This window comes from Cimex lectularius, unplaced genomic scaffold (genome assembly GCF_000648675.2).
Source record: "Cimex lectularius strain Harlan isolate CLEC.00 unplaced genomic scaffold, Clec_2.1 scaffold31, whole genome shotgun sequence".
NCBI lineage: Eukaryota > Metazoa > Arthropoda > Insecta > Hemiptera > Cimicidae > Cimex > Cimex lectularius.
The window spans coordinates 1,399,501-1,427,258 of NW_019392645.1; the positions used below are offsets into that span (position 1 = coordinate 1,399,501).

Here is a 27,758-nt window from a genome sequence, read left to right on the forward strand (position 1 = left end):
TTGACTTTTTATTTTTAGGTTTAGTGTTTGGAGGTTTTACCATGTCCTATTGAAATATCCCAGAAAAGAATTCAAAAAAGAATTATTGTAATCGTTTATACTGTTCTTACTCTTGCATTTTTATTCTAGGGTTGGTGTATAGAGGTTTTACCTTGTCCAGAGAAAAAAAACCGATTAAAAAATTTAAAAATTCCTCAGTATAAACGTTTGCCTTTTTCTTCCTCTTGAATTTTATTTTAAGGTTAGGTATAAGGTGGTTTTACCATATCCTATTGAAATATCCCAGAAAAGAATTCAAAAAATGAATTATTGTAAACATTTGTACTGTTCTTACTCTTGCATTTTTCGTTTAGGGCTCGGTGTAAAAAGATTTTAACGTGCCCAGTTAAAAAATCGATTAAAAAATTAAACAAAAACTCAGTGTAAACGTTTGCCTTGTTCTTCCGCTTGACTTTTTATTTTTAGGTTTAGTATTTGGAGGTTTTACCATGTCCTATTGAAATATCCCAGAAAAGAATTCAAAAAATGAATCATTGAAACGTTTGTACTGTTCTTACTCTTGCATTTTTAGTCTAGGGTGTGTTTAGAGGTTTCTCCTTGTCCAGTTTAAAAAAAAAATTCGGTTAAAAAATTTAACAAAACCTCAGTATAAATGTTTGCCTTGCTCTTCCTTTTGACTTTTTATTTTAAGTTTAGTGTTTAGGGGTTTTAGCATGTCCTATTGCAATATTACAGAAAAGCATTCAAAAAATGAATCCTTGTAAACGTTTGTAATGTTTTTACTCTTGCATTTTTAGTTTAGGGCTTGGTGTATAAAGATTTTAACATGTACAGTTTAAAAACATTCGATTAAAATTTTATAAAAACCTCAGTGTAAACGTTTTTGTTCTTCGTCTTGACTATTTTTCGATTTAGTGTTTGGGGGTTTTATTATGTCCTATTGAAATATTACAGAAAAGAATTCAAAAAATGAATCATTGTAAACGTTTGTACCATTCTTACTCTTGCATTTTTAGTTTAGGGTTTGGTGTATAAAAATTTTAAAATGTCCAGTTTAAAAAATTCGATTAAAAAATTTAAAAAATCCTCAGTATAAACGTTTGCCTTTTTCTTCCTCTGGAATTTTATTTTGGTGTTAAGTATAGGGTGGTTTTACCATATCCTATTGAAATATCCCAGAAAAGAATTCAAAAAATGAATTATTGTAAACGTTTGTACTGTTTTTACTCTTGCATTTTTAGTTTAGGGTTGGTGTATAAAGATTTTAACATGTCCAGTTAAAAAATCGATTAAAAAATTAAACAAAAAACTCAGTGCAAACGTTTGCCTTGTTCTTCCTCTTGACTTTGTATTTTTATGTTTAGTATAAGTTTAGTAGTTCGGTACCATGTTCCAGAAAAAAAATTCAAAAGAAGTTTCATTCTAAATGTTTACCTTCTTCTTCTTCCTCCTCTTGAATTTTTATTTTATGGTTTATTATATGGAGGTTTTACCATGTCCAGTCCAAAAATCCCAGATAAAACTCAAATGTTGACCGAATGTAAATGTTGAATTGTTCTTACTCTTGAATTTTTATTTTAGGGCTTAGAATGTAGAGGTTTTACTGTGTCCAGTCGAAAAATCCCAGGAAAAATTTCGAAAGAAGACACAATGTAAATGTTTCTACTATTTTTACTTTTTATTTTTTGGCTTTTACGGCCAGTTAAACATTTCCAGAAAATAATTCAAAAGAAGACTCACTGTAAATGTTTGAATTGTTCTTACTCTTGAATTTTTATTTTAAGGCTTAGTATGTAGAGGTTTTACCGTGTCCAGTCGAAAACACATAGAAAAAACCGAAAAGAAGACTCATTGTAAATGTTTGCATTGTTATTCCTATTGTTCTTATTCTTGAATTTTAATTTAAGGGCTATGTAAGGTAGCCCTAGTAAATTTTAAGTAATGCGGCTTTACCATGACCAATTGAAAAATTCCGAAAACTTAATAACAAAGATTCTCTTGAATGTACAATACATGGTATCTTCATTTGTATTGTGTAAACATTATAATCACCTGTATATTCCTTTGTTTTTGTCTTGATATTGGTAATACTGTTTTAATAGTATTTTTCGTTTATTCTCACATTCACATTCAATGTGTTTATTTCCTTTTTTTTGCCAATGTCTTACAACTTGACATTTTGAAATTGGTAAAATTCCCATTTTATTTAAATTGTCTATTGTGAATATTGAAACAGTGTTAAAAATTGTTAGTTAATTCAACTTACCTTTTTTATAATTCGGTTTTGTTTTAACACTTTATCTCAGTACATAAAAAATTGTGTTGTTTGTTACTTAAAATATTTGAAAAATAATGTTCTTGTTCCTATGTTCTGCACAAATCTTCCATTTTGAATATGTGAAAATGGATGAAATAAACAAATTCAATGTATATCTGCCAAGCTTTCAACCAATTTTAAGGCCATCATCAGGTCCTGTATTAATTACACATTGTGAATACATTATAAACTCCTGCTCAAAATTAACGCACCACCTTAATTTTTAAACAGAAATTCTTTTTAGAGAAATCCAGCTAAATCTCTTCATGTTTATTCTCTTTTTTATGCTTCACAATCCCACAAAAGTAAACAAGAATTGTTTACAATCGTGTTAATCCGCTTTGAAATGGATTTGGTAAGATACACAAGAGTTTCCTCCTGGTTTATTCCTCAGTTTCACTGCATCTGCTTAACAGACACCATTTCTTTTGGAAGTTTAAACTTTAATTTAGAACTTATGGCGCCCATAAGACATTTGAGTGAGCGTGAAGCCGTCAGAGCGATGACTCTTCTTGAGGAGGGCTACAGCCAGCGACAAGTTGCAAGAATAATTGGATGTCACCATACCACCATCGGAAGAACTCTCCAACGGTTCAATGAAACTGGCAGCAACACACGGAGGCCTGGACAAGGACGTCCAAGAGCAACGACCGAGAGGGATGACCGATTTTTGCGCTTACATGCCCTCAGAACGAGGCAGGTGACAAGTTCGGAAATGAGTAGCCTCCTTCAAAGCACCAGGAATGTCTCAATTTCGGCTCCCACTGTTCGAAGAAGGCTGAATGAGTTTGGCTTGAGCAGTAGACGGGTTGCTTCAGGGCCACTACTGACCAGAGACCACCGAGTAGCCAGGCTGCGATTTGCCCGGGATCACCTCAACTGGAGTTTTGATGCCTGGAAGAGAGTTTTATTTTCTGACGAAGTTAGAATCGCTCTTAATTCTCCAGATGGTCGTGCTCGGACATGGAGACGAAGTGGAGAAAGATTTGCTCAGTGCAATATTATTCCTCGCGTCGCCTTTGGTGGAGGCTCCATCATGTTCTGGGGAGGTATCAGCATGGAGGCCCGCACAGAGTTAGTCGTTGTTCCAGGACGGTCTCTAAATGCACCAAGGTATGTGGAAGAGATCCTCCAACCTCATGTAGTGCCTTTCGCTAGGAATATTGGACAAGGCTTTTTATTCATGCAAGATAACGCTAGACCTCACCGTGCGAGATCGGTGGAAGAATTTTTAAATGAACAGAATATTGAGCGGATTGAATGGCCAGCTCGTAGTCCTGACCTCAACCCTATTGAGCATATCTGGGATCAGCTAAAAAAAAGGATTAGGAGCCGAATACAACCTCCTAGCAACCTTTCGCAACTGCGCCAAGCGGCATTGGAAGAATGGGAGAATATTCCACAAGAAAGGGTAAAAAACCTCATCAACAGCATGAGAAGACGCCTGGATGCAGTAATCAAAGCCAGGGGAGGCAACACCAGATACTGAGTAATTAAATTTGTGTTTGAACTTAAATGAAAATTTTTGACCTTTTCAGTGGAATATTTTTTAATAAAGTTTACCGTCCTTTTCTGCTTTTCATTTTCATTTGTAATGTTTTATTATTAATAACCTACAATACTAAAAATAAAAATAACGTTCAAAAAACACCTGAGAAAAACATATGGTGAAATATTGAAGTGGTGCGTTAATTTTGAGCAGGAGTTTATGATATACAATATTATAATTTTACAAAACAAACTTAAAAATGTCTACAAACCGAAATAATTAACTTTTTAATAGATGATTTGAAATTTCTTGATCCCCCTCCAGTTTATACATACTTGCTTAGATGGTATTAACCTTTGCTTTGGTGGATTATGTATTCTCACCTTTACTACTAGTTTTTGCCCATCTACCACCCTGCCGTACCTTAGGGAGACCCTACACTGGAGTTACCACAATTTGGGTTATTCTTCTGAACAACAAAAACAGGAAAAAGTTTATAGTTATATTTAATAAACAAAAACCTTAAGGAAATCAGGGTGTCCCAAGAATATCATTTGTGTTATAGTTGAAATATAATTCCATATAGAGATGTTATATTGTGTCGATACATAAAATTATTATGTATATGTATAATTATTATGTATTTTCTGCTTGTTGCTTCAGTTGTATCGGTTTATTTACTTAACTATAATTTTTGAATAATGCTTTATTCTATTTTGAATATATGGATATGTTCATTCAATTAATGTTGCTCGCAAACGCCTTTGTTTTGTTATGAGCACATTTTTACGGCATACATGTCGAACAGTGTTTGCCCAATGCCACATATTGGCGTTATGCCAATCCATTTATGTTTAGTGGCCTAATTGATCATGTTACTTACTTCAATTAATTATTCTTTTTATGTAAGGTCTTCGTTTAGATGAAAAAGTCAGTGTCACGAGCGGATTCGAACCCACGACCTTCGGTTCAATACGCCGCTTCTCTGAACACGTTAGCTCAAGTGGTTAGAGCAGCAGCGTATTGAACCGAAGGTCGTGGGTTCGATTCCCCCTCGTGACACTGACTTTTTCATCTCAACCAAGACCTTATATAAAAATAATAAAATTAATTGATATAGCTGTAATCATATACAATGTCTCTAAATTCTTATATATTACCTACATTAAATTACTAAATTATTTAGTACCTACACCTATTATCGTAGTTTTGATTATTATTAATATGATTGAAATTGGATTCTATTACCTATTATCAAGAGGGTAAATCCTGTAATTCATAAGAGCGCACGATCTACCTGTAATAATTTAAAAAAATGTAATCGTTAACATCATTTTTAAAATTTTTCATGTTTCTTATTAAATGTGATGAAGTAGAGTGTAACCTAGAGCATTGACTCGTTTTCATTCTCAGATTCAATTCATTCATTCATGGACTTGGATCTGTCTAGCAAACTTAATACAATGTCGTCCTCCCTTCACTAATCTTTAATTTTGATACTCTCTTAGGATTTTAATGCTTAACTTGCTCTAACTTGGGCTACTAAATCAATTTCGCAGCTTTTTGAATATTCCTGTATCCAATTGTTATGTGTATTCTAACGTTATACGACTTTATCTTTGAAGGACGTCTTTATCCAATGTTAAATCTAGTATCGCGGGATAATTAAAAAAAATACGGGAGAATGGCAAGGAAGCATAGAACGTATCAATGAGAATAAATTTGATATGTATTTATCATTCTCCAGCCTTCATTTTCTCCTGGTTTTTTTTCTTTCGATTACTTGTTTTTATCCCTCCCATCGACAATTGACGATTAATATTTCTCAAGTATGGCGCTGAGTCAGCAAATTTAATTTTTTTTTCTGCGTTTAACTTGTAAACTGTTCAATATCCAATAAAGTTAGATATAAATTTTTGGCCTAACTTTGTTTACTTTATACTTGAAATGAATCGCCTTTCACATATTTACATGTTTTTACTATCACATAGGCAACATCTCTACTTGAATATTAATTAATCGTTATTGTTTTTAACCAAACAATAAGGGGTCCTGATTTCGACACCTGCCGGAGAAAAGTTGATGTCATAACATTAGCTGAGTTTAGTCACCAATTCGGCTAGTGAGAATCCATTCTCAGTAGAAAATTTATTAAAGAATAATATCCCTTTGAAAATTAATAAATCAATAGAGAAACTAGATGATGAGGTAATTTTTAAAATTTCTTGTAGAATACTAATTGTCTGTCGTTTTTACAACAGTCATCAGGCGTACACCAAACATGCTACGTTTGTTTTTACTGCAGATTTTATCGATGATTTATTAGTTTTACTAATGGTTGGAAACATTTTCTATCTCCTTCCTATAAAAATGGCATCAAGAATGGTGAGCATAACGTACAGTTTACATTTTATAGTGCAGCAGTAGAGATTTCTTCATGGGGTGAGGTGGTGGTCTGCGGGGGTGATGAGCTTATAGTTATGATCGTTTCCGATCATTTCGGTCTGCTTATCCTCGCTGGACTCGAAAACTACCAAATTACGTTTCCTCGTTTAGGCCAAATTGGCGTGCTAGAGTGTCTAAAGAATTCGAACATATGGCCCACAGAATTAGACAGTAATTATTTTCATGAGTTCGAGTTTAAAATAAGAAATAAACAGTTTTATTGATACCGGAAGAAAAAGTAAATTGACACGAAATTTTTATGATCCCTCGAAGGCACTTCAGACTTGACTTAGATGGCAGAATGTGTCGCAACTTCCTCCAGTCTTGACCGGATTGGGTTATGCTACCTTATTCCTTTTTAGGTTTAATCCAGAGCCCGTGCACTTGATTATCTTGTATAACACCTTGAATTTCTGATCCAAAAACTATTTAATCCTTTCATTAATAGGCCCTGAATTGAATATGTAAACATGAGCTCTTACATAAGAAGAGTTTTACAATCCTTGATAGCCCGGTGTAATAATGTGGTGTCTTCATTGTTTTACCTACTTTCAATAAACAACAACCTTGAGGGGCTTTGCAGATAAACTTAATCTAATTTGTATTCTAGTTTCTCTCGTCTCAGTCATCGTTTCAACTCTTTTGCATTGTAAATAATAAGATGCACATTAGTTAATAATCGATTAAAAAAAAAATAGGTAGGTTGGCGACCTAGTAAGAAAATCGTCAAATGTAAGAAAGGGTTTAGCTGACTGAAAATTGATTGCTTATAAACTAAGTAAATTAAATAATAAATTGATGAAAACAAATTCTTTTTATAAGGCTAAAGCAATCTTGAGCCTGCATGTATTATGTTAAAGATATGTACCCCGAGGGTTGATATAACCTCTGCTGTTACGAACCCTCATAAATAAAAAAAGACATATACAATACTAATGTAATTAATGATGCTGTGAGATAATGACGATACTTCTTCAAATTGCTAGAAAATCATTTTCCCAACGATAACTCATCAAAGTCGTAGAATAGGAATGTCAAATATCCTTTTCTGCCATTAAATTTATTTAATGGCATTGTAAAAAAAAAAAAATGTACAAAGTGTATAGATGTAATCGCCAATGGCCAAAGTTATTGCTCGCGCTTATTCGATTTATCGACTTAACAACAAACTTCGTGTATGTTTGTAGACCTGACAAGGAGTTCTTACCCCGCAGTTACGAATATTATAACATTTGATATTATTATATTAGGAGAGATATTGGAGAGGAATTACAAAAAAAAGTATTGGCTAAATACGGTTTTAGATCTTGTTTTCCAGTTGATTTTCTAAAAATTATAAACGCTATTTTCATTTTAAAAGATTTATCAACCGATATCTCTTCGTTATTTATAAACAAGTTCTGTTAAAAATATGATAAAAGCCTAGGGTTGTTTATGCGAGATCTGGTTGTTTTATTTACTGTACTTTGAGAACGACCAAACAAGAATGAGAGCCGGGTGGGATACAATTTTATTTTTACCAATGTGAGAAGATATGTTACATGTATCAAATAACGAACCTAATGCAGTTTTCATAACAAATGATATTATATATTCCGAAAAAATCTACTTGTAATTCATTCACCCTACATCGCTGCGGATCGAACAGTTAGTCAACTTATAAAATTATATAATGTATCATCAGTTTTATGAGATAGATAGATAGTCTAAACGATGGATAGACAGAGAGTCAGATAGATTAAAAGATAAAACAGAGAGAGATAGAAAGATTGAAAAGATAGATAGACAGAGAGTTAGATAAAGAGAGATGTATATATATGCAGGTAGATAGACTAAAAGGTAGATCGATTAAAATATAGATAGACAGAGAGATAGATAGACAAAAGCATAGATAGACGGAGAGACAGATGGATTAAAAGATAAGACAGAGAGAGATAGAAACATTAAAAAGATAGTTAGACACAGTTAGATAAAGAGAAATGTATATATAGACAGGTAGATAGACTAAAAGATAGATCGATTAAAATATAGATAGACAGAGAGATATATAGACTAAAGGAGAGATAGAAAGATAGATGGATGGATGGATAGATAGATAGACGGATGGATGGATAGATAGATAGAGCTAGATAGATAGATAGATGGACAGATAGATGGATGGATGGATGGATAGATAGAGAGATAGATAGATAGATGGATGGATAGATAGATAGAGAGATAGATGGATGGATGGTTAGTTAGACAGAGAGAGAGAGATAGACAAAGAGAGGTAGAGAAATAAATAGACTGAGGGGTAGATAGACTAAAAGTTCGATAGACAGGGATTGATATATTGACAGAAAGATAGATAAACGAGATTGATAGATAGATAGATAGATAGATAGAGAGAGAGAGAGAGATCTGAAAATAATTTGTGGAGCATCGAAAGTTTTATTCTATGTGGGGTATAAGAAGGTTATTTATAGCAAGAATAACGTTGTAAGTGAATACACCTTTATAATAACAAAATAATCTTTCAATCGTCTTTATTCGGATGCCTTTTCTGACGAATTTCTTGATCTGACTAAAACGAATTGGTTAAACATTTTTTTAACGAACCCACGTGTATATTTGCTGATTTGAACTCTAAAATCGTTTCTCCGATGTTCAAACCAAGAGGGGAAAAGTTTCACGTTTTATGACATCCGACTGGTTTAACAAGATTTGAAAAGGGATAACAGATTTACAAAGCAGACTGGCTGTGAGTCGAAGCCCGTCTTCCTCGAGTTGGCAAAACTCAAGAAACAGGAAAGCGTTTAACAGACCTGATGCCCGTTATTTTAAGTTCATTTCTCGTCGACCCGTTTAGAAGCCAAAACTGTTCTTCACGGGGTGCGGCCGCCACTCACCGCGGTTCTATTTGTACGTCAAAGCCCATCAGAGAGTGAATCACTCATTTATAAACTCGGAGATTTTTCGTTCTCTACATCCTTACCGAACAACAAAATGCATGGTCTGAAACTGAAAAAAGCATGTAGTGTCTATCTAAACTGCTCAAAATAAATAGATCTGGTTTGTGACTGGAATCACTAATCATGTGACATGGATCCACACACGAAAAGACCACTAGAAAAAGATCATTAATTTCTTCACTGAAATCATAGAAGGAATATCATCCCTTTCTTTGTCCGTTTACAGGGATTCAAGAGCTTAAAAATTGAGAAATTCAAGCGTTAATGCTGTTAACTCTACTACCATTCATACAAAAGACAAAGAACACGAAGGCAAACTTTCATGTATTTTTCCAACCCTTCGAATATCCATAAAGCATGAAGTTGTATTAAAATACGATATTTTTCTACTTTTCTCACAAATATGTTCACTTTTTGTGAAGAATGGGTTCCTATCCTTTACAAAAGGTGAATTGACATACTCTGTTATTTTGGTCAGTGTGTTGTTGATAGTCTTATCTCTAAAATAACCCGAAACTGAGCAACTTCAATCACTTGTGAACCGGCGGGCGGGTTGCCCGTTAGTAACGCGTCACTAATCAGTAGCATCATCCGCGCTGTCCCTCGTTCAGTTACATTATCATTGACTCATTGTGTACTGGTTAGTAACTGGAGTCACTAATCAGTTTCTTTTGAGTAGCTCCGTGTGTAGACGGTCTAGGCCCAGCGGTAATTTTTAGTTCTTTGGTATTTCGCCTTACAAAACCCAAAACAATACGAGAAACATGCTTTATTTATTGTGCTTATTATTATTTTTTAAATACGTTTTATTCATTTACTAGATTTTAGAAAGAAGTCATATAACTTTTAAATTGTATGTTATCTTGGATTAAAGCGCTTTATAAACCCACATTTTATAGATTTAAGAGATTGCTGGACAATAACAACTGAAATTTCAGGCTGTAATTCTTACAGTTTCAGTAGCTACTCTCAAGCAATATCTTATATTCTATTTACTATAATTATTTCGGCAGTTAGTATGGAAATTTCTAGTTATTCTTATTAAACGTTGCTTGTTGCAATTGGATTTCGTATGCGCCTCAAGGAAGATTTGCTGTAACCATAGCCGTCGCAATTAATCAAGTGGTCTGTGTATGTAATTTATTAGCGTGAATGACAGGCTTTATCCCCAATTACCCCGAAGAATATCAAGTACTCTGGGGTAGTGTGAACCACGTTTGGTGTGTGAATATAATTTGAATGGCAGGGTTTATCCCCTATTACCACGAGGAATATCGCGTAACCTACTCTGGGGTAGTGTGAATGTAATTTATTAGCGTGAATGGATAGGCATATCGCCAATTACCCCGATGAATAACGGGTCGTATGGGGTCCTTTGAATGCTAACCTAACTAGAACTATTTATCTTGTTTCCTTGTATTCGTGTTATTTTATCGACAATTGACGAGACCGTGAGGTGAAGGGAGGCTAGCTAGTAGGGTAAAGAAAAGAGAGAGTTGGTTACCGTTATATCATAAAAAATCATAACTCGGCTTAAGAAAGAAAAAAAAAGTAAGTTTACAAAGCGAGAAAGAAAAGAAAAGCAAAGCTAAGGTAAAGATGGCTGGCACTAAAAAATTAATAATAATAATCTTAAATAATAATTCAAAATTAAAAAACCCGTCATATCTGTTGTAAGAATTAATACCGAAATGTTCAGTTCTTTAGGTCAGTAAATAAAATAGTTTGTTCCTGATTGGTTTTTTTGTATTATAGTTTATGGTTATATATTCCTATATAATTCGGGCTGTTACAAAAGATAAAAAAAAAACATTGTTTCTTTATTGTCCGAACTTTTCCGTAAGAATTTAACACCAAACTATTCCACCTTTGACTAATATCAATTTTATTACATCAATATTACAATCAAAATGGAACCAAAAAGTCCTAATTGACTATGGTGCGAATCTCAACAGTTTCGGGTTATTTAACTTTCTAATTTTGTAAGATTTCACGACCTTGCTTCAAATAAACAATAATAACTCCAAAACCGAAAGGGTTTGGATAAATCTCTTGAGACCATTGAAAAGTACGTTAAATTTCCAATAAGATGTGATCAATTTTAAACTTGTAAACGTTAGTGAAATAAGAGTTTTAGTAGCAAGAGCTTTGAAAAATATTTTTTTTCTCGATGTTGAAAAACTTACTATGATGATTCTAAACTACTATTTCCAAACCTAGAGAATGGCAAATTTCGGAAAACTTACTCCATTTAATATCCTTTTTAGTTGTGCAATTGCTTTTTTAATTACTTCTTTCAAAGATGAAGAAATTGATGAAGGAAAAAAAAACCGTTGTTAAATCAGTAAACACTTGCACTATTTCGGTTTCGAAGCCAAATTTAAAAAAAGTTTAATAATTTCATTCAAAATTTCCTTAAATATTTTTTTTTAATTTTCCACCTTACCATTCCTCCAACCACCGTTTTTTCTTTTCCTCATGATGCATTTATTATTTCCAAACCTAGAAACTGGAAAATTTCAGAAAATTTATTCCATTTAATGTCCCTTTTTAGTGGTGGTTTCTTTTTTATTTTTTTTTCAAAGATGAAGAAATTGATGGAGAAAAGGAAAAAACGTGGTTGACGGTTGGTAAGGTGGAAAGATTAATAGTAATAAAAAATAAAAAACTTAAGAAAATTTAGAACGAATGAACTAAAAACGATTTGCATTTAAAACTCTTTTATTGCGGGGAAATAAATTTTAAAAAATACAATAATCCTTTAATCAAAGTTGCAGTCGTGTTGGTAAATAAGTAAATAATTGTACTATTTCGGTTTCGAACCCAAATTAAAAAAAAATAAAATAAATTCATTGAAAATTTCTTTCAGTTTATTCATTTTGCTAATCTTTCCACCTTACCAATTCGTCAACCACGGTTTTTACATTTCTTCCATCCATTTCTTCATCTTTGAAAAAAGTAATTAAAAAAGCAATTACACCACTAAAAAGGATATTAAATGGAGTACGTTGTCTGAAATTTGCTGGTCTCTAGGTTTGGAAATAGTAGTTTAGAATCACCATAGTAAAAGTTTGTCAACATTTAAATTTTTGTTTTCAAAGTTCTGGCTAATAAAATATTTCACCAATGTTTACAAGTTTAGTATTAATCCCATCTTATGGGAAATGTAACGTAGTTTTCAATGGGTTCAACGGATTTGTCCAAACATTTTAGTTTTGCAGTTATCATTGTTTATTTGAAGCAAGGTCGTGAAATCTTAAAAAATCAGAAAAAGTGAAATAACAACGAAACTGTTGAGATTCGGATCATAGTTAATTAGGACTTTTTGATTCCATTTTGAATGTAGAATCTATTGGAAAAGTTTGAAACACGAATAGCCGAACACCCGTACAATAGTTATCATTGTTTATAAGTGTAACTTTCTTAAAATTCGACTTATATAAACAGAATTAATTGTGAAACCGTTCTTTATAAAATAAAACTTAGTTCTAGATTTAAAAAATTGGGCAAGAACGTGGTGTGTTTTTATCTAGATCCCTCCCGTTGCACATTAGTAACATTTTTTTACATTCCTTATGGTAGTAAAACAAGTAAAGAGTTATTAGTTAAAGATGCTACATTAGTGACCTTATCTCCTTGATGACATAAATGCAATAGGCGATTATTTAAAAGAATACATTAGCCCATTCATCTATTTATAACTTGATAGCATTTAGGGTCAGGTTGTGAGACCCACCGAGAGATGTTGAGTAAATTGGTAAGAATCCAAGGTTCTGTCGGCTTGAACCCTGCCTTCAAAGTGCCTTCTGGTGGCTGCTATTCCAAACTGAGTGATAAACAAACTGAACACCTTGGCGAAAGCCCGTTCAGGAAGCGTAAAAATAAATTAACGATAAAAATCCCCCTTTCTATTCTAACCCAATTTTAAATGAGAATGCAATTCGCAAATGAACAGGCGTGTTTAGTGACAAGGCTTAAATAAAAACAAAAAATAAACACATATGCTCTCTTGTCCGTGTATGTAAGACCTTGGCGGTCTCTCCTTGAACTCTCGCTTCTCTTATTCTCCGTTTCCTTTTGAATTGGGCGTTAGCGAATTTGCCCTTTTGTCCAAAATCGACCATTCAAAATTGAATCATCTCTGACAACGTTTCGGCTTCATTACGAACAGCTTTATCCGAGAAAGTGATACAACATTGGTTTTTAAAACTCATTTCTACAATGAGCCATTTTGTGAAAATTATCCTTTGGATTCTATGGAACACGTTACATGGGGTCATTCAAACGATGGATTCCATACAATCAAAGGGCCTCCTTTTCCTTCAAATGCAGGGTTATTTTAAAGACCTCGGTTGTCCAGTTTGATCTAATCAGATCTAAAGTGAATTGACACTACTTTGTGTTAATACCAAGAGAAATTAACTCTTCTTTAGAAATTTGAGCAGTTTTCTATGTATATTTGTTAAAACAGTCCGGTTCGGCATTTCGCCATCTTCAGTGTTTCTATGTTACACTCTGTTAATTTCTTTATGTATTGTTATTCCCAATCTGGCAGAAAACTATATCCGGTGTAATTTTCACATTCATAGTACCTTTGATTCTTCCAGGAATCTGCAAGATGCAGCTATGACCAGTTTTGAGATGTAATAACATCATGATTCATTCTTGCTATATGCCACTCGATTAATTTCTTTACGTATTGTTGCGCTCAAACTGGCAAAAATCTGTACCCGATTTAAGCTTCACAATCATAAACTTTGATACTTCCAGGAAAATGGAAGAAGCAGGTACGTCCATTTTTGAGATGTAATAACATCATGATTCCTTCTTGCTATATGCCACTCGATTAATTTCTTTACGTATTGTTTTTCCCAAACTGGCAGAAAACAGTATCCGGTTTAAGTTCACAATAATAGTACCTTTGTTTCTTTCAGAAATTTGCAAGAAGCAGCTATGTCCATTTTTGAGATGTAAGAACATTACGATTGCCTTAAATTCTTGCTTGATGACCAAAAAATACTTAAATTACTGTTTGAAAAACTTAAATAAAAAAGTTTTGAAAAAGTCTTGTCATTTTAGTTCAGTGTGAGATCCAGTTTTTCTCTCCAACAAATGTTCTGTTCCATTTTGGCCATAGCCTCTGGTGATTAACTGTGGTTCTGACCTGATGGGTTTGAGTGCGAACTTTCTTTCGCAAGTTGGCCGGCTAGTTCATTTTCCTCGGGTCCCGGCACTTACAATAGGGCATTTCTATTATATTTCCCCAGGCAATGGAGGTGTGTTGGCCTCTCCCCGACCAGTTTGTATCTAAAACCATATGGACATAATGCCCTGGATACCTGGGAGTATATTTGCAAGTTTCAGTTTCTCGAATATTTCCTGCACACTCAGTTGGAGTGCACTAGGGAGGAAGTCGTTTTACCTCTGTACTTCGGATCTGTATACAATACCAAGGTTTCCCTTTTAAATTTTGGAGTTTTATTCTTCTTTGAGGTATTGCCTTCATATTTTTTTCTTTTTTGAAATAACCTCTTTCTAGACTTTATAATAGCGTTTTTCTTTTGTCAAATATCTCTGAAACCATCTCATTTAATTGCATCCGGTTCACAGTTTTACTCTGTCTTTAGAATATATTGTTTGTCATTGTTTTTCTATTTATAATTTTGAATGTTGTTACCTTGTTTTTAAGGTTCCATTAAGACAATTAAGGACATAAAGGGACGAGTAATTAATGAAGTTCATTATAATTCTATGTGTAAAAAAGTGCAAAAGTCATTTCTTTTTCCATGGCCGTTTTGCTTTTTAATAATGAACATAAACGGCAATAAGCGTGGCGTTTCATTAAATAAATTAAAAAGGCTTCTTTACGTGAAACCGCAACTTTAGTAGTGTGGTGAGCGAATAGAGCTCATGACAGCGGTTCTTACATTACTGCAAGACCCGCCTGACCTTGTTTTTTTATGATTATTAGTGTAATTACACATCTCTGGGTCCTTCTGTTCTCGCTATTTTTTCTTTTATGAAAAGCGTTTCGACATCATCCCTTCATCGGTTAACGTCGACTACACGTGATTCAATTTCCGCTTTTTTTCTATGTGTGGTTAACTAATTGAAAATAATAGTGTAATTATTGAAGTTCATTATGTTTTCCAATATCCGATATACATGTCAATTGTTTATATGGCTCTTTTCGTTTGTTCAATTACTTTATTTTCATAAGATAATAAAGATATAATAAGTTTTTGAACGCATGTGCATACAATATGTGCCGCCAAAACCCATTATAATTGTATATATAAAAAAAGAAAATTGTTTCGGGGACTTTCTAGACTAGCCGTATCTTCCATCACATCTTGTATTCATGTATGTTCAATATAAATGTCGACATAAACATTTATTTCAAGTTATAAACATTTCTCAACCGAGAGATCTGAACAGTTGTTATGAAATAGACACTCTAATACAATTTCACAAGAATGCCTGTATAGATACTTTTTGATTGGTAAATAATTGTTTGCTTAAGATTATCGTTTTAAATAAACAGAAAAATAGATCGATTTTTTATTGTATTTTTTTTTTTTGTGCCGTCAAACTAAACTGCTCAAAAATGAATATGGATATTATTAACACTAGCATTTTTATTTTATTTTGACTATAAATTGCATTAAAATTTATTAGAAATTATTTTTTTTACTGAGGGAAAATTTAATTAAGGGATTTTGAAAAATAGCAAAATAAAAGGTTTTAATTCCATAAGTTATTTATCGGACAAAATAATTTTTTAAACAATTAATACCGTGAATCTGTTAGGCACACTGATAATAAGGTAAAGTAGGGGGGGGGGGCGCAACGGTTTAGGCGTTGACACGGCGCTAATCACTGTAAGGTAAAGGTCCCGGGTTCGAATCCAGCGGCCCTGCATTCGAACCCGACATACTTACAAATGGGCTTTTTTTTCTCAAAAACACCGGCACTCTAAGGGTTTATATGACCTCTGCTGTTGCGAACCCTCGTAAAAAAAAGGTAAAGCAATTTCGTAAGGAATTTAACTCCATAGAGCCAACGCTCCACGCAGTTGTTGCAGGTCAATCGGCTGCGGATGGTGTTGGAAACGCCTTCTCTGCAACGCATCCCACATGTGCTCAATGGGATTGAGGTCTGGAGACAATGGGAAATTCGAAATTCATAATTGTATTCGAAAAAACTGTGAGGTCTGGCGTTGTCATCCAGAAATCGAAATTCCCTGCCAATGAGATCCCTGGTTTGAGGGATGTATTCCTCTATAATTTCTTGGACATACGAACTGCGGTGAGGTTGCCTTCAAAAATAGGGAGTCCTGTTCATCTTCCAGTGTAAATCCCAGCACAGACGGTTACACCTCCAAACTGCAGTGAAGAGTGCACAAACTGGGGCATTGTACACATCCCCTGCTCTCAGTAGACTCTTCGGCACCTGCTTATACTATATAAACGCATCTCATCAGTAAACATAACAGCTTTCAAATAGGTGTTCACTTCAGGTACTCGCTGCATCATATTCTCCTGAGTTGCTGGTGGCGGGCCGTTGCTGCAGGTTGTCTCAAAGGGGCAACGGTGTGAGGCCTACTATCCATGTTGATAAAAACCTTGCTAAAACATCTTGTACCTCATTTAGTATCTGGCGGAGCACTATGGAAAGGGTTTCATCTTGCAGTAATGACAATATTTCTGTCCTCCCTTTGCATCGTAATGTGCTGAGATCGGTTGAGAAGCTACCATCTCCTGGGTGTCTGACTTAATTGGAATACTACCGACCTAGCCACATAACCTCTAGGTTCAGACTAGAGTCACCACACCGGGAAGTGACAACTCTTTGAGGTGAAAGTCCCGTATCTGGGCTCCCAGTAACCCAGGGCCTCGTCAATAGTGGATCAAATGACACAATTAACAAACACAAACAAACAGAAACTTAGAAACAAGATAAAAACGGGATAGTCTGGTTAGCATTCACATTACCCCAGAGCACTCACTGTCCATCTGGGTAATGAGGGAAAAGCCCTTCCATTCACGCTAATAAATTATATTGGCACACCAGATTTCGTTCATACTACTCCAGAGTACTCTTCGGGGTTATGTGGCTCGGTCGCTAGTATTCCAATTAAGTCAGACACCCAGGAGATGGTAGCTTCTCAACCGATCTCAGCACATTACGATGCACTCGGTAAACACGGAGTTACATAAATTTCATCGATAATATGTTGCATTTATCAATACAATTGTGTTGTGCAATTTATTGAAAATCTGTTACAAAAACGACAGAAAATTTTTGAAAATTCGCACAAAATACAAAATGTTGTTGATCAGTGTCGTTTTCTTTCTCTTTCTATGTGCCACAAGTCGACATTAACCATGGCACGATGAAATTTTTCCCCAGAAGAAAACGAAAGAAACGGAAGCTTCGAAGCGGAGGGAGAATTTGAAGAGTGGTTCTAGAACGTGGTAATTATTAGTTTTTATCAAGGAATTTGTTTTAATTCTGGTACAAGAAATTCTGCTGTTGGCTTTCGGTCGTCATCTCATCTTATGCTCCACGAATGTTCTGCTTACATTCTAATTGATATTATGCTGCAGTAGACCGCACAAGATAAATATTTCTTAATCAGGCAATTAGAACAAACGCAACGAAATGCACATTCCACACAATTTCTTTGTTGCAAGAACCGTTTTTGTACTAAAGATTTAAGAGTCAGGTTTCCTTCTTTTCATTTTCATTTATTAAACACCCAATAAGACAGCAACTGGGAAAATAATAATAGGATAAATCATGGTGTTGCTTGTATTTCAGTCCATTGATAATATTTAATTAATTTAATTAAATAATTCAGTTTCCAAGAACTTGACTGCTAACCAGTGGGTATTTTCCGTTAACTTTTGCCGTGTGAATCATTCACCGTGGAAGATGAAAGTGTAACGGTCCTCAGTTCTCTTTTCAACATGCTTCGTCATCGAGGACGAATGTTTCTCTACTTCAGGGTACATTATTATTATTAATTATTAACCGCATTATTTTATTCAAAAATACTTAATGACATGTATTATTTATTGAACTCGAGTAGGAAATTGAGCCAGTCTTAGATTTTAGATTAGCCTTTGTTAGAAAAGGTTTTTAAAAATTATAATGTAAATAAATAAGAATAAACTAATTATCAATTTCACTCGCTCTAACGATGTTGAGAATCTAATTTATATATTTTTTTAAAGTTTATTATTGAAATAAATTAAGATTAAACCATTTATGTTTACTGGTCTAATTGACCAAATTACTTACTTCAATTAATTATTCGTTTTATGTAAGATCTTGGTTGAGATGAAAAAGTTAGCGTCACGAGCGGGATTCGAACCCACGACCTTCGGCTTAATACGCCGTTGCTCTAACCACTTGAACTATGGTGACTTCCACTCGGACCCGAACCCCCCTCGCTCGTGAGACTAGCTTTTTCTTAACCAAGACCTTACAAAAAAAGAATAATTTATTGAAATAAGTCATTTGGTCAATTAGACCACTAAGCTTAAATAGATAAATATTTAATCAGTAAAGCAGTATCATTTCACTAACAGCTCCCCGTGGCCATTTCGTAAGTCGCTGAGAATCGAATCCTGATTACACGGCAAAAATGACAAAAAGAGGGAAAATTCGAAAGGTTGGTGTCCTAGTGGATCGAAGTCACGATAGCTCACGTGGTTAGAGAAGCGGCATATTGAGCCGGAGGTCGTGGGTTCGAATCCTGCTCGTGACACTAACTTTTCATCTCAATCAATTATGTTAGAGTAAAAATTGAGTTGACCCGAAACGCTTCTGACTCCAACACAAACGCGAGAGATGATCAATTTGAATTAAAATACTGTCAATAAATTAACATTGGACCGCTGGTTACTTCGTTGAAATTCCTTTCTCTAAAGAGGCGAAATATCAGGGAGTTATTTTCGACCAGAGACTTTCATGGATACAACGAATAATCAAAATCAGAGAGCAAAGATTGCCATTAGTAGATGCAAAGTTGCAAGTTGTGGTAAAACTGGGCACTGAATCCAAAGATGTCACTACCGCTATACACAGCGGTTTTTAGACCCATCGGTTTGGTGGGCTAAGACATGATACCTGAGGGCGGTTCAGATCCTCAGTACTGTTCAGAGATCAGTATGTCTGAGCATCACTGTGACAATGAGAACAACCGCCAAGGCTGACCTGCAAGCCCTTCTGAGTCGAGCACCACCACATATCTTTATCCAGGGGCAGAGGGGTAACGAAGAGGCCGATAAATTGGCCAAGGAACGTTCAGTGAGGAACCTATTGGCCCTGAACCCTTCAGTGGCTTACCAAACTGCAAAAAAACGCGGATCCATTAGACATTGGAATTTATTCCACGACAGAGGCATGAGAAAAGTTTTATGAAAGGACCATCGCAGAGACTAACAGCAGAACTAATAAATCTAGGACATGCTAACTGCAGACTCCGGAGGCGTTTTTACAGACTCAGAGTGGCAGAAACAAACCTGTGCAGATATTGCCAAGAAGAAGAAGAAACAGAGGAACATCTCTGTTGGTGCGAAGGCCTATGTGGGCTGAGATTCCTAATCCTAGGAGATGAAAAGCTACGGCCTGAAGGATAATACAAATGGGAGTCCTTGAAAAAGCTTTGGGCTCTGGTAAAAAACCTCAAGTTAACGAGGAGCTCTAGTCTCGGTGAACAGGTCGTAAATAGGACGGCTCCTATATAATCTATTCTAATCGGGTTATTTCGACACTTTTCAAGAAGTGAATTTTGAATCTTTTTTCGCTAAAACAAAATGAAAAATCGAATAGGTTTAACGAAATAATTTTTTTTAAAAAGTATTACATTATCACTAGTGTCATTCACGGATAGCTGATACAAATAATTGTTAAACTGAATACAAACATGTTTATTTTTTACTAACATAACTAAAAAAATTCAAAATCAAAAGGCGGAACTCCTTGGATTTGGTTGACCCCAACTCATTCATTTGTTCCCCGACTGTCATCATCAGAAATTATAATGCTTTTAAGCTTCATAGCATACAAGACAGTGTACTGGATCGTGTCATGACTATTCTATTCGACCACAATATAATTACAGCCATTGTGTTGTGCAGTTTTAAAATTGCTGTGATTCCATGGAATTTGTTTTACCCTATTCTTTCTTAAAACTAAGAATTGTATGACATATGTGATTAAACAACGTCCGACATGCTATTAATTTGATTTGTATTTTTTCCAGATTCCAACAGCTGTAATATCAATAATACATTCACAGAATATATGTAAGTAAGATTTTTTATTTAATTTTAAATTTTGTATTGTAAAGCTTATCCATTTGAAATAGCACTTTTTTTATTTATTTTATCAGATACTAATTTTTGATATAATCTAAATTTTATCTTTTATCGAATTTTTTTCTATTATAAGAAAAATCCTTTCGTAACAACCTCAACAAGAATATTTTTTCCCAATCTTTTGTAATAATCGGGATTTATCAAATTTATAACATTTCATTATAACAACTTTACCTTACTATGGAGGAGGAGCACCTAACCAGGTGTTGTTAGGATCCTGGAGCACCAGTCTCATCCGTCCCTCCCGCAAAAGTTAGTCACCGGGTTCGTCTATCGACAACTATGTCATTTCATTTTAATTTAGATTTGGATGTATTTAGGCTCAAATGCGCACGTGTATGTACATATATATACACAAGTAGCTGAGCCTACCACTTCTCGTAGACTACCGGCAATTCCAATTTTTGTAATTTCCAATAAATAACCGGCAGGACTCGAGAATCACTCACCTCGGGTGTTAGCCAGTCCCGTGGTCAGGCCTCAGGTCTTGTCCTTAGTACTACTCGATATTCCTCCACCATTCTCCGCACATAAATTGAGGGTCGATGGGTATTCAATTCCGCCATCGGCCTTACAAACTTACATGACACATTAACGCTAATAAATACATTCACTTTTAAACACTTTTTAACACAAGTTAGATTACACAACTATTATTACTAGATACAAACAACTACACCATTGCCTCCAAGAATCGAAACAGGGGACCCAGATATTCTCTGCCGCGCTCAAGTCTGGTTCTCATATCGAGTCCCATTCCTACACGCTCCCTATTGTATATAGGGCTAAGGAATTGCACCCTTCAATTAGGTAGGACACATCAAACAGCCTTTCTCTACATGCCGGACACCTACGCGGGCGTTGCCCCAAAAGCAAGTGTGTCCGTGTGTCAACCTCGAATGGCCTATACTTATTCGGGTGAGGATGACCCTTCTTCTACGAGTCAGATCCTCTGACGGCCACTCATCGACAGTGCTCTTGATACACGATAGCTTCTCTGCTTCACAGTCACGTTTTTAATGCATTTTTAGCCGTTAAGACGTTGGGACGTCCGGCCTTAGCCGCCTCGTCTGCCTTTTCATTACTCAAACCCTCCGGGTAGACAACAACTACCGTTTGACCGAGATATCATTTTAATTTCTATTAAGATAATTAATATTTAAAAATCCAACTGATTATACTAGCAAAAAGTCTACCGTCCAGAAGGAAGTACATTGCCACTCGACCCTCCTTTTCCTTACAAACCATCATTGAGCTAATGTCAAGGATAAAAATATATTTTGATTCGCCGTGATAATTGAGGATTAAATGTAATCTTTTAAAGTTATTTTGCATTCTAGAGGAAAATTAGGCAAGAGTAAGGTTGATGACCGTTCACGGACTCTTAATAAATTCAAGATTCTATTTCGTAGAGCACACTCATTACAATATTGTAATTACATTGCGTATAGAGCGAGTGAGCTTGTGTTAATCTTTTTTTTCCTCCCACGCATTCTTGTTTGCATTAATATAAAATTCAACCATTCCATTCTAAACGGTATAATAATAATAGTAACTATTCTTTTTATGTTAGGTCTTAGTTGTGATGAAAAAGTTAGTGTCACGAGCGGGATCGAACCCACAACCTTCGGCTCAGTACGTCGCTGCTCTAACCACTTGAGCTATCGAGACTTCGATCCACTCGCGGACACCCTCCCCCCTCCACCGCGGCTCGTGACACTAAAAGTTAATGTCACGATAGGTCAAGTGGTTAGAGCAGCGACGTATTGAGCCGAAGGTCGTGGGTTCGAATCCCGCTCGTGACACTAACTTTTTCATCACAACCAAGACCTTACATAAAAAGAATAATTAATTGAAAGAAGTAATTTGGACAATTAGACCACTAAACAAAAATGTTTTTGGCCATCGTTTAGTTAACATTATATTAAAACTAGAAAATAAAATTATTTTACAAAAAAAGATAACAATAATTACATTTTTGATAGATTACAATAAAATCAATATCACTTGAAATAGTTCTTTCACAATTAATTCTATAACAAAGAGCTTTTTTTCATACAAAACAGTTCCAGAGTAATCCGTTTAGATACATATAAAATACAACCTCAGTTAGTACATTTTTATTAAAATATTTTATTTTGTAAGGTTTGGTGATAGGGCAAACAGCAATCAAATGATGACATTTTTTGCTTGCTTTAAATTGCATATAGTACACATTTGACACAAATTTTCTTTGAATGGTCAGAAATTTAAATTTTACAATTGACATCTTGCTTTTAAAATTAACTAAGCTTCACTAAATAATCTAGACGTTACATAATCATTATCATAATACAATTTATTGTACAAATTATGATGAATTCCATATCTAGCCTTTAATAGCCTCTTGCCATATTCAAATAGTTTTGCTTGTAATTTATCTATGCTAAAATTCTAAACCATTTCCATATTTATATTATTTAAATCTGCGCCAGTGTTGAACTTATTTACACTGTTTCTAACCGGAGTATAAGTTACAATTTTATTTTTAAAAGCCTCGAAGCTCTTCAAGGCGTGTCGTTAAGAGCTGGGAATCATGAAAATCCTTAAAATTCATTTGTTTTTTAAATTTATTTTATTCCTAAAGACACGAAATTTTATCCTTTACATTTTCCTTGTAAGTATCGAAAATATATTAGCGGTCATGTAATTAACATAACGTGTATCACTCTACCAATGGGCGGATTTTTCTCAAAATCATTACTGCATTGTAGATTACGTGATAAAGCTTTTCCCCCATTTTAAGCAGGGTGTAAAAATTTAAATTATCTTGACTTTTATATCCTCAGAAAGGAACCACTGTAGTTTTTATTTTTATTTTTAATTTTAATAAACGGATTAAATGACGCAACATAGATTATATTTATTGATATTCCAACAAAAGTTGCCAGGTTTAACAGTGATGCTTTACGGAATATGCATTAGTAAGGAAAGTGGTGCTATAGCTATAAATATTTCGCCTATTCAAGCAATGAGAGTATTCTTGTACCACTGTCGTTTATTTCCTCGACTGTTCGCGGTATTTTTAGAATCAGAGTACTCATAGATTTGCAGTGGTTTTAGAAAACCTATTCAACCTATATCAAATTTGTGGTGTTTTATTAATTTTAAACAGCGCTATTGATACATGGAGAATAAAGTGCAGCTTAAAATACCAAATCTGCTGAATGTTTTTGCTTTTACATACAGTGCTACAATTATGTTCAATGTTGGTTTTATGTTAATTCCTGTCTTGGATCAGTTATGGCTATATTATTATTTTAAAAAAAACTTTTGGTTTTGTAAGGTAGCAAAGCAAATACACTGACAGGCAAAAAATTCCAACCACTTGTAATATAACCTAATTTGTATATATTTTTAGATATTAATCAAAGCTTCACGTTTTTTTTTAACGTTTAATAATTGAGTCTTTGTGTACAAAAATAAAAAGAAAATAAATAAATGGCTAAGGAAAATGGGGGGAAAAAAGACAGACCGATAAAATTTGTTTTGGATTTGTAATTATCATTTCAATATCGCGTATTTCCTCTTGCGTTAATTACATCTCGAAGACGCCTCGGCATATTTTCTACCAGTCTGGAATGTCTCTTTGCTAGAGGTTAGCCCATTCTTCACGAAGAGCCCTTTCAAGATAGTAGAGTGTATCCGGAAGTATTCGTCTTTTGAGGCTATCCCATAAATGTTCGATGGGGTTTAAGACTGGTGAACGGGCTGGCCAGGCTAACACCCTGATGTTTTGCTACTGAAGGTACGTACGTTTGTACTATGCGAGCGATATGTGGACGGGCGTTGTCGTGCATTAGAATAGGTTTCATAGAGGCAACGCATGATGTTCCAAAATTTCATCCTCAAGCCAGTGGCCGTCAAAGACCCTCAACGAACCACAATCAACTCTGTCCGCCCACTCCATCTGAGCTACGATGAAAAGGTTGGCTCTGGGAAAAATTACAGGCTTCGTACCTTTCATTTCGTCTTCTCCACACTCTTTCACGTCCATCTGGAGGTCGCAGAGCAAATCTACACTCATCTGTAAAACGAACAGCAGACCAATCGTCCAATGTCCAATGGCTGTGTTCTCGCGCAAATGCGAGCCGTGCAACTCTGTGTTCTGGTCAATTCTCGTCCTCTTACGGGTAAAACGTCATCAGCACATACTTATTTAATCGTCTTCGAGCAATACGGTTAGACATTTGGACACCTCGAACTTCCTGGATTCCTGGAGCTGATGATGCGCTTGAACAACAGTATGGTGCCGGTTTCGCAAAATTCTCAAAGTCAAAAAGAAAACGGATATCCTGTGGTTCTGCTACCCTAGGCATCCAGTACCGTGCCTTCTACGGTAGGACCCAGTTTCTGGAAAATGTCTGACGGCGTCTCGTTGTTTTTCTTAGAGAACTCCGATGGCAATTTCCGCATACCTGATGGGAACGTAACTCATCAATAAGTGCCACACCATGCACAACATCCTCAGCACCAAGTTGCATTTTTAAGTCTAAAAATTGAAATTAAGAAAACAAAGATGAAAACTAAACAGTTTATTGTATCAGAATTCAAATGAGAGACTAAATAAAGTTTATTATAATAATAAACAATAATAACAATAAATTTTAAATTCCGTAAAAAGTAAACATTGAAAAATCCTTCATCCTTATTTTGGATTAGGGATTAAGTGTGTTTACCTCTAATTGATATTCCCAATTTAAAACAGCATAAACAAATATTTGTTGGTAAAAACAATGAGACAAATTAAGGGTAGAATTTTCTTTTATCGGAAAAAAATCAATTGTGTGGAATTTTTCGCCTGTAAGTGCACATGTACATATTATTTTTCAACGTTTTTAAGGAATTATGTTTAACCGTGAGTGTACATTGACCTATAAATTGGCCAAACGGTAGTCGATTATTGCTAACGCCAGTTGATTTTATTGAATATGTTTGAATGGCTGATTGGACTATTGCATTCATCAGAACACTTTGTGGGGCATGCGCGTGTTGAAATTTTATTGATTGATATCGGTTTACAAAGCGATAAACAACTAACTTTAAAAATAGGATTAGGACAAAAATACATCATTTCTTGTCTTCCCGTTCCCGTTCGTGGTCCAGCACAACTCTAGAAAGAGAGTGGCAAATAATCGGCCAAATTCCCCTGAATAGATAATAAATTTAATAAATTTAATTAAGTAAACTTCAGTTTGCTTCCTCTCCCTTTTATTGGTTTGGCGATTGTTTTTGAAATTGGGCATTGTCGATGCCACATTTTTTTCTTTTAAAGTTTGCACCTCTTTGCGATATATATATTGTTATTTAGGTAAAATCAAAAAGTTTTTAGTTCCAGGAGAATTTCCTTATTTATGGAAGTCGACTTTCACTCACCTTGTGAGCATAGCATCATGAGCCTTCATTAAAACAAAACAGAATAGAAATAACACAAAAACGATCAGTTCTTTTCAAACTGTCAACATTGAAACGGTGGTAGCTGGCGCAATAAACTTGGAGTCTGTACCTTATTTATATATGTATATATTGACTGTTATGCACTCATTGTTAAATTTTTTGTATTTATTAGAATTTTGATGCTTGTTGGTCGTTATGCTTATTATTTCAGTTCAACCAGTAAAGGTAGTCTCCGCAAGGTGGTGTGCTCGGACCATTCTTCTATATCCTTTATACATCAAATGTTCCCACACCTAGGGATAGGTATAAAAGAGGCGGGCACAAAGTCTACTGCACCTCGACCTGAGTAGATCTATTGTTCTCCCAGTTTTTTATAACTCACTGGCCAGCTTCAGGTTGTTAATCAGCCTTAATAGCCTTACCAGCAGCTCCTTAGTATAGGATCTCTTGGTTTTTCCTGTCCTAGTTGCAAGAACCTGTATCTACCAATCATATCTACCTTCACACCACTAAACCTAACACCCTCCTTACACCTTTTGCTGTCGATACAGCTGTCTTATCGCCTAACCCCGGTCCTGCGTTGCTTCGCAGGATCTGAAGTTACACGTGTCGCAAATTGGTGTAGACAATGGAAAATGAAGTTAAATGAAAGCAAGTCCATGTCATACTTACACTCCGAGGCAAATCTCTAACATTCTACTACAATGTTCGTTACGTAGGATTCCACCTAGACTCACGCTTAACTTGGAATCAACATACACGACAAGACCTAAACAGACGCTACAAACTTATGGGAAGGCAATCCAAAAACAATTTACAATCTACAAAACGCTACTACAACAAATTTGGACATGTAGAATAAAACTGTGGGGAACTGCTAAACTTCCCAATATCCAACATTTCCAATCCTTTCACTGTCATGTTCTCAGATCAATTATGAATGCTCCGTATTATGTCCCCACTGCTAGCCTCCACAACGACCTTAAAGTTCCATTTATCCCAAAATTGATTTCCCCAAAATATACCAAATTGCATAATAATCATTTACTCACCCTAACAGTCTCGCCTATGCATTATCAAACAGAACCCATCCCTACCCTAGGTGTCTTAAGAGGAAATGGTCCCGCGACCTCCTTTATGAGGAGTAGGCAGTGAAATTTATTTAGTGATATTAAGTGGGAGAATAATATCGATCGTTTGCACCTTCAGTTTAAATATGTAAATAGCTGTAACTATATCTATACATCATCAAAATACATGCTGTATCAGAAATTGTAGATTGTAATAAAAAAAATTGAAAAATGAAATAAAGAAAAAATGGATAGTTTAAATCCCCTGTGATCGAAGCACAGCGAGAATAAGCGGACCATTGCCGATAATTTATCTGCCTTTGTAATAAAAAAAATTGAAAAATGAAATAAAGAAAAAATGGATAGTTTAAATCCCCTGTGATCGAAGCACAGCGAGAATAAGCGGACCACTGCCGATAAATTATCTGCCTTGAAGATTGATAACCTAACTTAATAACCATTACGAATATTTAATTAAAATAAATTAAATCATCGAGATACACCAAAACTGCCGAGTTGTTTGTTCAGCTGCAAAGTTAATTTTGTAGTAATAATAATAATGTGAGAGAGAAGTTTAGGGGCCAACAAATAGCTGAGGTCAATCGCCTGTTCTTTGCGTGTTTTTTCTTATTTTTCTGGTCTTTAACGGATATTTTTCAA

General features: G+C 34.9%; 1 protein-coding gene and 1 long non-coding RNA gene across 2 annotated transcripts in view; one reads left to right on the plus strand and one right to left on the minus strand.

Moving 5' to 3' along the window:
* Positions 1–5,127, minus strand: part of LOC106670440 (Krueppel-like factor 1) — a 46,911-nt gene extending 41,784 nt beyond the window's left edge. The window contains exon 1 of the mRNA XM_014400775.2: positions 5,055–5,127. Coding sequence (XP_014256261.2) covers positions 5,055–5,086 — 32 coding nt within the window. The 5' untranslated portion in view covers positions 5,087–5,127. The remainder of the gene's footprint in view (positions 1–5,054) is intronic.
* The window catches only part of LOC106670512, a 43,127-nt gene that overhangs the window by 3,998 nt on the left and 11,371 nt on the right, over positions 1–27,758 (plus strand). Inside the window, exon 2 of the long non-coding RNA XR_002910974.1 lies at positions 20,478–20,520. This is a non-coding gene — a long non-coding RNA (uncharacterized LOC106670512). The remainder of the gene's footprint in view (positions 1–20,477; positions 20,521–27,758) is intronic.